Here is a 12,940-nt window from a genome sequence, read left to right as displayed (position 1 = left end):
GGACATTTATATATAAAGTGGTTTGATATTAGTCAAGTAGTCTAAACATTATGTAGGAATGATGAGCAGAAAGCAAGATATTCTATATCCCTGCTTCCAACCCCTGCTGGTCAATCATAGCAAAATGATGAGAAAGAGAAAATCTAAATTAATGGGCAATTCAAATCAATTATAATTTGCCCTCTGCTAAAATAATCACATTTTTTCTTAAATCTGGCTGTCTCTTTTCTAAACCCTATTTCCCTAACCCTCATCTTACCCTGTTTTCCTTAAGTAAAGTCAAGTCAACAACCTTCCCCCTATCCCCTCCCTTATTAAAAAAAAAAAATTGTTAGTGCTTGTTGGAAGACAATCCTAGTTTGCTAATTTCCTTTCCTGATATACATAGACTCAATTCAGTACCCAACTGCTTTGCTATTTAATATTTTTGTATATACTTGAACTGTTTTTCAATAGCTGACTGATTGGTTATATTTAGGATTTTTACACATAAAGTGGTTTGATATTAGCCAGGTAGTCTAAATATTATGTATAGATGATAAGTGGAAAGCAAGATGTTCCAAATCCCTACCTCTGAAATCTCCCAGTCAACCATAGAAAATTTGAAAAACTTTGAAACACCAAACTTGAAAAACTTTGACACATTTGAAAAACATGAAACAGTAGGGAAATGGTTTATATTTGAGTTGCCTAGCAACTGACGGCTGGAATGTTCTAAATATTTATTTTTTGAATATATTAGGCTACTCTTGAACAAACTATTCAAAAGCCGGTGATATTTTTTACTAATCTTTCAATAACTTATCCGTTATTGATAACTTCTTTGTTTGGTTATAAAAAAGAAATATCTTTAGGACCCTTATGGGCTTAAAGTGCAATTATCCATAGAAGCGAGTAATGTATTATGAAAGAGCATAAAAAAAGGCATCAAATGATGTTTTCACTTTCATCCTAGCTAAATTATAGTGCCACCTAAAAATTTACCAAATTTTGCAATTCAGAACTTTGTCATTGACACTTCAGGCTAAATTTCAATTCAGGGAATATATTTCCACATTAGTGCTCAAGATGCAATTAGCCCTAGAAGTGATTATTGAATAATGAAAGAGCATCAAAAAAGGCATAAAATGACATTTTCACTTTCATCTTAGCTAAATTGTAAGGCCCACTAGAAATTTACCTAACCACCTAGTTGGCTAGACATTTTTTCAATATATAATGTTGGGCTAAGGCTTTTTTCTATATATAAAATGTCCTATTTCCTATTAACCATCTGATGGTATGCTGGCCAGGCCTATATAGGCTAGCCTAATTCATAAAATACATCTTTTACCAAGAACACCTCTTAAAGAAAGCAGCATTCAAAAAGTGATCAGTCATAGGCTAGTTGAGCAAGCAAAACTGGCTGGAATTGAAAAATGTAAACTAGCCTAGTATAGGGGTTTTTCTGCCATCCAACAGAAAACTGTTAGCTAACATTTTTCCCAACAATTGTTTTTCTGTTGTCCAACTAAAAATTGTTAGCTAACATTGTTAAAGGATTTCTCTAACAAAGGAGCCTACTTGTTGAAGGAAATTATTGGGGAATTTAAAGCCAAATATTCAGATATAAGCAAGATGGGTACTTTTTATGCTTACAATATTGATAAAGAATTGAGAACTGATTCTATTTCTTATTTTTCTCCCTTTCAATATTTTCTTCCTTTTCCTTCCTTACAATATTGATAGCCTACTGAAATTGATATGATCAAAAATCAAAATGATTTCACTTATGCAATGAAATCATATTTTATGGGATAATTTATGTAAATGCACTAAACTGTTACTTAGGAAAGCTTAAGCACTGGTGTTTTAATTTTTGCTGTGTCAGTTAGGTATTAGGCTATCAAGCTGAGATAAAATTTTGTTGAATTTCCTGCCTAATATCATGTTTCTGTGAATTGTGAACTAACTATTTCTGTTAGCTAACAATTCTGTTTCCGCCGTCTAAACAAATTTTTGTTACCTAACAATGGGACGGCAGAAAAAACCCTTATATTTACTTTCCTAAAGCTCAACCAAGAATTAGCAAGGCTACTAACTGTGTATAATCCTCCTTCTTTTGAATATGGTAACGCCTTAGAACTTTGTATTCATGATTATTATCATCAATTTTCCATGATAGAAAATCACAATTTTTCAGTAGCTTTTGCTCTGAAAACTTTAACTTCCGAACCATTTTGCTCCAGCTTCAGTCACGTGTCTTCGATTTGAAAATACTATATCTTGGATGAATAATTTCGCAATCTTGGATTTTTATTCCGTTAGTCTATAGGATGAATAAGTCGAGGCCATTTTCGAAGTTTGATTTTTAAGCTGCATGAGAGATTGTAATGAAATAATATTCACAAGCAGAATATGAAGGTCGTCATCAAGTAAGTTATCAGATGAAAAATTCAGAAAACAGAGATAAATTTTCGGTTAAAAATAAGTCTTGCAGCTTCAGGCTTTGTTAACTTGGAAAATTTTTGAACTAGGCTAGCCTACTCCAGAATTGATTCATAGCCTTGGCTGTTTTGATTGGATTATTTACCTAATCAAACTCTTGCTAATTTTTCAAGGAAAAAGGCAATATAAACAGACTGTTACACAGAGAACAACTCTTTAGACAATTTAGAAGTGGGGTATTTCTGTGAAATTGCCCTTTGAACAAACTGAACTAGACTAGCACAGCCTAGGCCTACCAAAAGGCTTGATTTAATATTAGCCTAAGCCTACATGACAAGTAATTTGGTAAAATCTTATATAAGAGTATTTTGATTATTTTGGAAAACATTTGAGTTGTAGCCTAGGCTATGAACAAACTCAGGAATTGCTCCCAAGACCCAATGATCCCCCAACCCTTCCAAAGGGCACCAGTCTTTTATAACCTTTGCAGTTTAAAAGTAAATCCTTATAAATAAGGAAAAAGAAGGGTCAATATCTACCAAATCATATTATTGAGTTAGGACTAAAGTGAATACACCATTTGATGCCTTTTTTTTATGCTGATTACGAATATAATAAGAATTTCTATTGGAAATGAATTTCAGCCACCCCCCCTCTATAGGCTATACCTAACCTAACACTGAATTGGCATATATAGGGGGGGGGCTGAAATTCATTTCTTATAGAAATGCTTATTATATTCATTATCAGCATAAAAAAGGCATCAAATGGTGTATTCACTTTAGTCCTAACTCAATAATATGATTTGGTAGATATTGACCAAAAGAAGAGATAGTAGCTTGATAGCCTAATGCCTTTCTAGCAGGGGCATCATGTAGGCCTATGGACATCCACCACATGGCTAATAGGCTATGCAATTAAAGTTCTCTTGCAATTCAAATGGATTGTATAGGCTATTTAGATTGAGGTGCAATTCTAGGTATATGTCTGCACATTAGAGGGGTGAGGGTATATATTTTGTGAACATAGGCCTATAGGCTCTAAGAAATTCATGAATTTCTTAGAAAAACAAGGAAAGAAGTGAAGATAAAGGCTCTCCCCCTGCAAATGTGTTAACTAGGATTATTCTGCATATTATGGAGTAAGAATTTTTTTCTTAATATTTTTCCTTATGTCCAGCTGGAATCCTAGGCTTAAAATACTGGTTGGTCAGTTGGCTAATTCAAAGATTTGTATATATATATATATATATATATATATATATATATATATATATATATATATATATATATATATATATATATACACTGTCAAATTGGCCATCTGGTGGTATCCCTAGGTCTATAGGGGGGTAGGGGGAGAAAGAAACCCTCTGATGTTTTCATCCAGTTGGCAAAAACACAAGTCAGCAAAAAAGTCCTAGGCTAACTCAAAGCACAACTAATTGATGGGTCAGTTTTTTATTACAGAAATAGCTGACAGTGATAGCAATAGATGGTGTCAAATCAATGAAGGAAGACCAGTCTCAGCCAGTAAAAACAAAATATAATAATTTTAATTACAAAAATCATCCAAATCAGTTAGTAAAAAAGACCAGCCCCCCTTCTGAAAAATATTTTCATTAGGCTAGTGATGCCTCTGCTTCCCAGGTTATAGGCCTACTTTAGGCCCTAAATTTATTCCCATTAAACATGCAAAGGTTTATCACAATAAATCTAATACACTTAACAATATAGCCTAAATGTTTTGAATTCTGTAATTTTTCTCCTATATGGCAATTTGAATTTTATATTGTATATTCAATTGATTAAATCATATTGTGTCACTTCAACAAATTGGATAAGAAACAAATAAAATTGCAGTTGCATTAATTCAGTGCTTTTTCAAAGTTTAATTGGTAAATATATACCAAATCATATTATTGAGTTACAACTGAAGTGAATATACTACTCAATGCCTTTTTTATGCTCTTTATGAATATAATAATAATTTTTGTTGGAAATGAATTTTAGCCTCCACCCCTATATATACCAATTCAGGGTATATATTTGCACATTAGGGGGGGGGGGGGAAAGTTTAAACTTACCTCTCATTTACATCAGAAATAAAATTACCCCCACCCCCCTATTGTGCAAATACATACCCTGAATTGGTATATATAGGGGTGGAGGCTAAAATTCATTTCCAACAAAAATTATTATTATATTCATAAAGAGCATAAAAAAAGGCATTGAGTAGTATATTCAGTTCAGTTGTAACTCAATAATATGATTTGGTATATATTTACCAATTAAACTTTGAAAAAGCACTGAATTAATGCAACTGCAATTTTATTTGTTTCTTATCCAATTTGTTGAAGTGACACAATATGATTTAATCAATTGAATATACAATATAAAATTCAAATTGCCATATAGGAGAAAAATTACAGAATTTAAAACATTTAGGCTATATTGTTAAGTGTATTAGATTTATTGTGATAAACCTTTGCTTGTTGAATGGGAATAAATTTAGGGCCTAAAGTAGGCCTATAACCTGGGAAGCAGAGGCATCACTAGCCTAATGAAAATATTTTTCAGAAGGGGGGCTGGTCTTTTTTACTAACTGATTTGGATGATTTTTGTAATTAAAATTATTATATTTTGTTTTTACTGGCTGAGACTGGTCTTCTTTCATTGATTTGACACCATCTATTGCTATCACTGTCGGCTATTTCTGTAATAAAAAACTGACCCATCAATTAGTTGTGCTTTGAGTTAGCCTAGGACTTTTTTGCTGACTTGTGTTTTTGCCAACTGGATGAAAACATCAGAGGGTTACTTTCTCCCCCTCCCCCTATAGACCTAGGGATACCACCAGATGGCCAATTTGACAGTGTATATATATATATATATATATATATATATATATATATATATATATATATATATATATATATATATATATATATATATATATATATATATATATATATATATATATATATATATATATATATATATATATATACAAATCTTTGAATTAGCCAACTGGCCAACCAGTATTTTAAGCCTAGGATTCCAACTGGACATAAGAAAACATACTAAGAAAACAATTCTTACTCAATAATATGCAGAATAATCCTAGTTAACACATTTGCAGGGGGAGAGCCTTTATCTTCACTTCTTTCCTTGTTTTTCTAAGAAATTCATTCACCCCCCTATTGTGCAAATATATACCCTGAATTGGTATATATAGGGGTGGGAGCTAAAATTCATTTCCAGAAAAAATAATTATTATATCTGTAAAGAGCATATAAAAGGGCATCAAGTGGTATTTTCACTTTAGTTGTAACTCAATAATTTGATTTGGTAAATATATACGGTTTAATTATCACTGTTATCATAATTACACCAATTTCCCCTCCCTCTGTCATGAGGCTCGATATAACCTTAGACAATATACAAAACTTAGCTGATTTTGCATTGTCTTTTATCAACTGTTAGTCAACAATGCCAAATAAAGAAAACTGAACAAAAAGGAGATCATTCTTTTGCACATAACATAGGGCTAGGTCTGTCTCTACAGGGGGGGGCTGGGGTGTATTTGTAACAATATTGATAACAATGTTCAGAAAGAACACTAGAATTAGCTTTTTTCATTTTGTTTATTGTCAAATTTTGTCCCTTGAAAGTGGGGTGTAATTTACATTGATGCAAAATCCATTGATTTTAGCATATCATTTGTATTATTCATGCTGTGAAATCCCATTTACATACTATTGATATTGTTAAAAAATTATCAGGTTTGATCATTATATTCTTTTTTTTGCTGATGACATTGTATTGGTTGCAAAAAGTGGCAATGAAATGCAAAGACTTAGATTTGATTCATGAGTATTTAGCATAGAAGAAGCTAAGATTAAATGCTGACAAGTCAGCTGTAGTAGTATTTGGGAATTAGGTAGAATTTAGGGAAATTTATTATGAATGGTAAGTAATTGAAAAATTCAGATGAGTTTTCATAACTAAGGTGTAAGGGTTTATCAAATGGTAAATGGGGAAGTCATATTGATCTAATAGAGAAAAGAGGACTAAGGGCAATGTGGAGTGTACTAAGAAGTAGTTTAAGAAATCTAGGCCTAAACAACATTAAGTTTACAAAGAAGATTTTCAATAGTAAGCTAAAGGCCAGTGTTTAGCTATGATTGTGAAATTTGGGGATTCCAAAATGGGAATAAGTTAGAGAGGATTTAGTTAAGTTCCTTTCAGAAATTGCCAGGTCTAAGCAATAAGTTTAATGGATTAGTTTTAAGGGGTTATTTGGGGGTGACTAGTGTAAGAGTAAATAGATTAGTTAGCATGGTTAAGCATTGGGAAAAAGTTATGTCTCCACAAGATTATAGGCTATTAAAGACAGCATACCAAGAATGTTTGAGTGATGTGAGAAAAGGTTCCTTGACAAGCCAAGTAAGATATATTTTAGAAAGTTGTAGAAAAGCTAGGCAGTGGAATAATAGGAAAGGATTAGGGCTACAAAGGGTGGTGGTTTGCAAACAAGTAAGGATTATCTTATCCCCATCCCTATTTCTCTCTTTATGCTGTGATCATGGAAGTATGGGGAGCGTATGTAAACAACATGCAAGTTGAACAACTTTTCCAGTCCTTTGGTGCCTGCATCCTCTCAGATTCCTACCTTGCAAGGAATGAGGTTCCTTAGCTCCAATATTGATAGCCTCCCTAATAAGCTTTCTGAACTTTCCTTTTGTATAATATCAGAAGAAGTGGATGTTGCAGCAATTACAGAAGTCCTGACTGTATTAAGAATGTTATAACCACACCTGTTGATAATAGCAACCATGTAGTAACTATTTTGTAGTAATTATCTCTGAAAGACTTGCCAATGTCAACTGGAAACAGCTTATTACTGACAATATTGATGAGATCTGGTCAAATGTAAAAACAAAATTCTGCTTGTTGAAAAGTCTTGAATCCAAAATTTTCTGGCAAAACAGGCAAAAAGTTTACCTTTTTTAACTACCAAAGTAAGCAAGCTAATCAACAAAAAACACTGAGCATGGAATTGCTATAGAAAAAATAAGGCCACAGAAAATTATCAAGTCTTCAAATCTTTTCATAATCAGACAACCAACCAAATAATGAGTTGAAGAAAAGGATTGAGGAAAAATTGGTTGAGGATGTTAAGGATACCCTAATTCTTTCTGCCATTATGCCACTCAAAATGTAGCAGAAGATGCACAGTCCCAAATATCCTGCATAATAATCAATCAGTTGCTGATCCTTAGCTGAAATCACCCACATTTCTTACATGAATGTTGTACAGTTTTGTGTCAACCTCTTTCCCTGCTGTTCAAGTTATTTTTAAATTTTTCCAGACTACCTCTTGATTGGAAAACTGCAATTACCATTTCCATATATAAAAAAGGTAGAAAGGACCTTGCTGAAAATTATCAACCCATTAGCATGAAATCAGTAGTTGTTAAGGTTCTTGAAAGAATAACGAATTCTACAGTTGTTAAACACCTTGAAGCAAGTAATATTTTACACAGTTCACAACATGGCTCTTGTTCAGGAAGATCTGTTGACACCAATCTCCTTGAATTGTATGATCACATCACCAAGTTGCTTGATGTGAGGGTGCCTGCTGACATGATTCTGCTTGATTTTTCTAAAGCTTTTGACAAGATTTGTCACATGCAACTTGCAATTAAATTATGTGCAGTCAAACTTGAAGAGAAATACCTGCTCTGGATCCTTGATTTTCTTTATTTGCAATCTAAATGTGTTCAGTTATTTGATGAATCTGGTAATTGTATTCTTTCTTCCTCTCTGCATGTTTTGAGTGGAGTTCCTGAGGGAAGTGTTTTGGGTCCTATGCTATTTAATATATTCATCAATTATGCTCCTTCCATTATCAGCAGTAAATCTACTCTTTATGCAGACAACCTGAAGCTTCTTGGACAAGCCTTGTCCTGTGAAGATCATGCCCTTCTACAAAATGATCTTCAACTGCTTAGTCAATGGGCTGAGGCTTGGTTTCTTGAATTCAATGTTGCCAAGTGCCATGTCATTCACTTTGGCAAACTGAATCCTTGTCACTCTTATTTTTTCTTAGGCCACCCACCCTCCTCTGTAAATAATGAGCAGGATCTTGGTGCCACTATTGACAATGAACTAAAATTCAGCACTCATGCTAAGAGATCTGCTGCTGGTGCTAGTTCAACTATAGTATTAATATCTTGGTATTAATAAATAAATAAATAAGGGAATTGTGCATCCTAAGCTTGAAGTTGGAACATCTCTTGCCTCCCTATATTTTAATAAAAGACATAAAAGTTCTTTAAGATGTGCAGAGACATGCTGTCAAATTGATATCTGGCATGCAGGAACTTTCCTGCCCTGTAAGACTATCACAGCTGAATATCCCTACACTTGTTTACAGAAGAAATAGAGGGGATGTCATTTTAGCCTACAAGTTATTGAGGGCTAATACTCTCCCAGCATTATCCCCTACTGTTGCTACCAACTCAAGAACTAGAGATCATCACCTAAAACTTGTCAAGCAGTCTACAATATCTAGAGTCTGCACTCCATTCTTTTCATCATAAATTGTAACAAGTTGGAACAAACTATCTAATGAAACAGTTACTGCTGAATCTGTTGATCTTTTCAAACAAAGGCTGGGTGCTGAGTGGTCCTCCAGAGAGTGTAAATTCAATTGGGATGCTACTGATCATGGAACAACATCTGGTCACTAAAGAACTTTGTATACAACTCAAGTCATCATTCTGGAGCTCTATAAGGAAAAATCCTTAGATTGCTCTGAGCTGCAATTTAAGGTAGTTTAAGGTATCTTTATTTTAAGGCAGAACTTAATAACGGTGAACTAAAGTGGACAATATCAGCAAAGGAAAACTTTTACCATTTGATGATAGGAGAAAGTATTTGGGAAGGGGGATGTTGGAGTTTGGTCCTTACTGTTGCCCAATGTGTAGGGACAGGGAAGATGATTTAATTCATTTTTTGTTTCTTTGAAGAATTAAATGGTGTGAGGAGGGGAAATTTTTCTTTAGTTTAAAACAAAGGAAGAATGGATGGATATAATACTAAGTGATAGAAATTTTATGGGAATTAAGAAGTTTGGTAAGTTTGTGGGCAGAGGTATGAAGTATAGGGATCATTTCCTGTAATTTATTTATAATTCAATCTGGATTTAAGGGTGTTTATTTGTTAAGATGTGTATAGTATTATATTTTTTGTATTAGCCATGGCCCATAAAAGGCTTTTAGAGTTAATAAATATCATATGTTTTGTTTTTTTTATTCTGTTATGAGGAGGACAAAGGTTTTTTCATATTTAGAAGTACAGCATTGAATGGTAGACAACGACAAAATAGACCGGGAAACAGCCTGATGAGGGTAGAATTTGGGTGGGTAAAAAAACGTATTCCATTTTTCCATGTGTATAAGTATTCCATTCCATTTCTTGGAAAAACGTATTCCATGCAAGGGTTTGTTGTTGTATCTTTAAAGAAATGGAGGTGTAACATGTGTCTCCTGTACTCAAGTGTTTCTAACCTAGCCTTTTCAGAAGGGGGAAATGTTGGTCCTTCTTTGAAAATTATTTGCAAGTCTTTTTTTTGTATAAATTCCATTTTATCTGACTACTCTGTCTAAATGCCAGGTATCAAACTACATAAGAGTATTCAAGATGTGGGTGGACAAAGGAAGAATAAATTCTCAAAGATAGGAGAGGTGGGTGCCAAATTTATTTAGAACTTAAGGAGGGAGAAATGCATTAGCCATATGGATAATATTTTTAACATGACTGAGAAAAGGAGGGGGGTTAGGATAGTACCTTGGGGTACTTGATTGTGGAAGGAGAGAGGATTGGACTGATGATTGAAATATTTAACTACTTGTGATCTATTTGATAAGACGGAGACAACCAAATTCACCAGGAAAGAATTCATATTGAATTCAGTGACAAATTTTGTAACTAATATATTGTGATTTACAAGATCAAATGCTTTTTGGAGATCAGTGAAAATTAAATTAAGCTGAGTATTAGCTTTTTCACAAGGTAATGGGAAGTTGAAGTGGATTTGAGGCTCCTGAATTGCCTCAGGTTGGAAAGAGATTAGGTTTGATCATTAAGCCAGGCTGCTAGGAATTCTTTGTACAGTTTTGAGAATATGGAAGTGAGAGAAATAGGGCAAACACCTTCAAAACCAGGCTTTCCATTGTTCTTTTTTAAGCGGGCTATAAAATTCTGCTTCCTTATCTGAGGGAGTTGCCCAGAGCTGGTAATCTCATTGAATAGGACAGACAAGGGCATTGGAAGGAAATTGCCAAAGGTACTTGCAAGGGGAAACAAGATATCCAAAGGGCACACAGTTGTTTTTCTTAGTCTCTAAATTCTTTTGACCTCCAAAGGATAAAGAATGGGGAAGATTATCAGTTGGTAATGCATTACCTTAATTTGTATTTCAGAGCAAAATAAGGTCCAATGCTGGACCTGGTCAGCTCTGCTTTAGAGATGGCAGCTATTTAAACACTTTATACAAAATAGGAAAATGAGGGCTGTGACTGTGTTTGCAGCCCAGTGACATGCCTTCTGATTAGGAGAGTGATAGGATGGATCCAATTTAAGCCCACTTGGTAACAGTGACCAATGATAGTTATGATCAAGGGGACCATTCTTCTATAATTTTGAGTAGACACCACCACACAACATTATTTTCTGATAGAGTATGTGAGTTGGTTGGGTATGACAAGCAGCATCAGCATCCTAGCTCAACTCCTTTGTATATATACAAATATATACTCATCACTGCTTATGAGACATGAGTGATGGGCAGCTCTAATTCTGATCCTAGCTCAACTCCTTTGTATATATACAAATATATACTCATCACTGCTTATGAGACATGAGTGATGGTCAGCTCTAATTCTGATCCTAGCTCAACTCCTTTGTATATATACAAATATATACTCATCACTGCTTATGAGACATGAGTGATGGGCAGCTCTAATTCTGATCCTAGCTAAACTCCTTTGTATATATACAAATATATACTCATCACTGCTTATGAGACATGAGTGATGGGCAGCTCTAAGTCTGATCCTAGCTCAACTCCTTTGTATATATACAAATTTATACTCATCACTGCTTATGAGACATGAGAGATGGGCAGCTCTAATACTGATCCTAGCTCAACTCCTTTGTATATATACAAATATATACTCATCACTGCTTATGAGACATGAGTGATGGGCAGCTCTAATTCTGATCCTAGCTCAACTCCTTTGTACATATACAAATATATACTCATCACTGCTTATGAGACATGAGTGATGGGCAGCTCTAATTCTGATCCTAGCTCAACTCCTTTGTATATATACAAATATATACTCATCACTGCTTATGAGACATGAGTGATGGGCAGATCTATTCTTATCTTAAAGGTTTGGCCTCCCATTATGTATCAAGTCTCCTTTTGAAAACTTCAGCTGATGTCAAAGACAATCCCCACCCTTAAACAGTTCCAATCATTGATGACCCTATGGCTGAAAAAATCTTCTCTAATTCTGCAGTTAACTCTGGGCCCATGAAGCTTCTTAGATTGAGCTTGTGTTTATCTTTCTTTAGGTAACTGAGTAAAGAGCTTGTTCTGGGGCTTGTTAACATATTTGTGTGTCGTGTAGCATGTCTCTGCATCTGCATTGGATGATTAAAGATGGTAGTTTTAGGGTGGATAGCCTTTTCAATCTATTTATTCAATTTATTAATACAAAAAAAAAAAAAAAATAAAAACGTAAGGTTTTTACACGCCCAAGAAGCTCAGCTTGTAAAGGGCAAAAAAAAAAAAATTAGAAACAATTAAAAACAAAAAAAAAAAACAAACATAAATAAAAAAAAAAAAAAAACAGGATAAATAGATTTATAAAATATGGTATATAGAATTAAACTTAAAATAAAACTGAAAAAAAAATAATTAAACAAATAAAATATATTAAAAACTATGATTGAATAAAAAAAAAATTAAAATCAGAAAAATATATTAAATGAAGAAAGAGAGACATATAAATTAGGATTGAATTTGAAAAAAGAAAAATGGAAAAAAATTACTATACTGGAAAGACCCAATGAGAAACTGCCTTTGCAGAAAGAGATAGATGGACATCAGAAGGGATGGAGCTCCATAGTAGAATTGATTGATAAACAGGAGACCTCTGACCTGCTGTTGATGATCGTCTAAGTAAAATGAATCTGCGATAAGAGCTACGTAAAAAAGAAGAGTACCTACCTTAGCCTGACAGAAAGAAAACTGCTGCAGAGACGGTGGAAGTGTACCTAGAAAAGCAGAATGCACTAAATAAAGGTAACTTTTACCCACAATACGATCCAGCGGAGCTATTCTGGTATCATTATAAAGATCAGAGGAAGGGTAAAAACGAGGTAGAAGAAAAGTAGCCTTCACTGCCCTATTTTGGGCTCTTTGAACTGAGCAG

The 12,940-nt window shown here is 33.8% G+C and overlaps 1 protein-coding gene across 1 annotated transcript in view; it reads left to right on the top strand.

Moving 5' to 3' along the window:
• The first annotated feature begins 2,318 nt into the window (after positions 1-2,318).
• LOC148950295 (uncharacterized) overlaps positions 2,319-12,940 on the top strand; it is a 50,236-nt gene continuing 39,614 nt past the window's right edge. Inside the window, exon 1 of the mRNA XM_089091541.1 lies at positions 2,319-2,414. Coding sequence (XP_088947667.1) covers positions 2,398-2,414 — 17 coding nt within the window. The 5' untranslated portion in view covers positions 2,319-2,397. The remainder of the gene's footprint in view (positions 2,415-12,940) is intronic.

Source organism: Artemia sp. Qi Xiang Cuo, chromosome 7 (genome assembly GCF_049724085.1).
Source record: "Artemia sp. Qi Xiang Cuo chromosome 7, ASM4972408v1, whole genome shotgun sequence".
NCBI lineage: Eukaryota > Metazoa > Arthropoda > Branchiopoda > Anostraca > Artemiidae > Artemia > Artemia sp. Qi Xiang Cuo.
The sequence above is the reverse complement of the archived record's forward strand: the minus strand, read 5'-3'. Positions and strand labels throughout refer to the sequence as shown.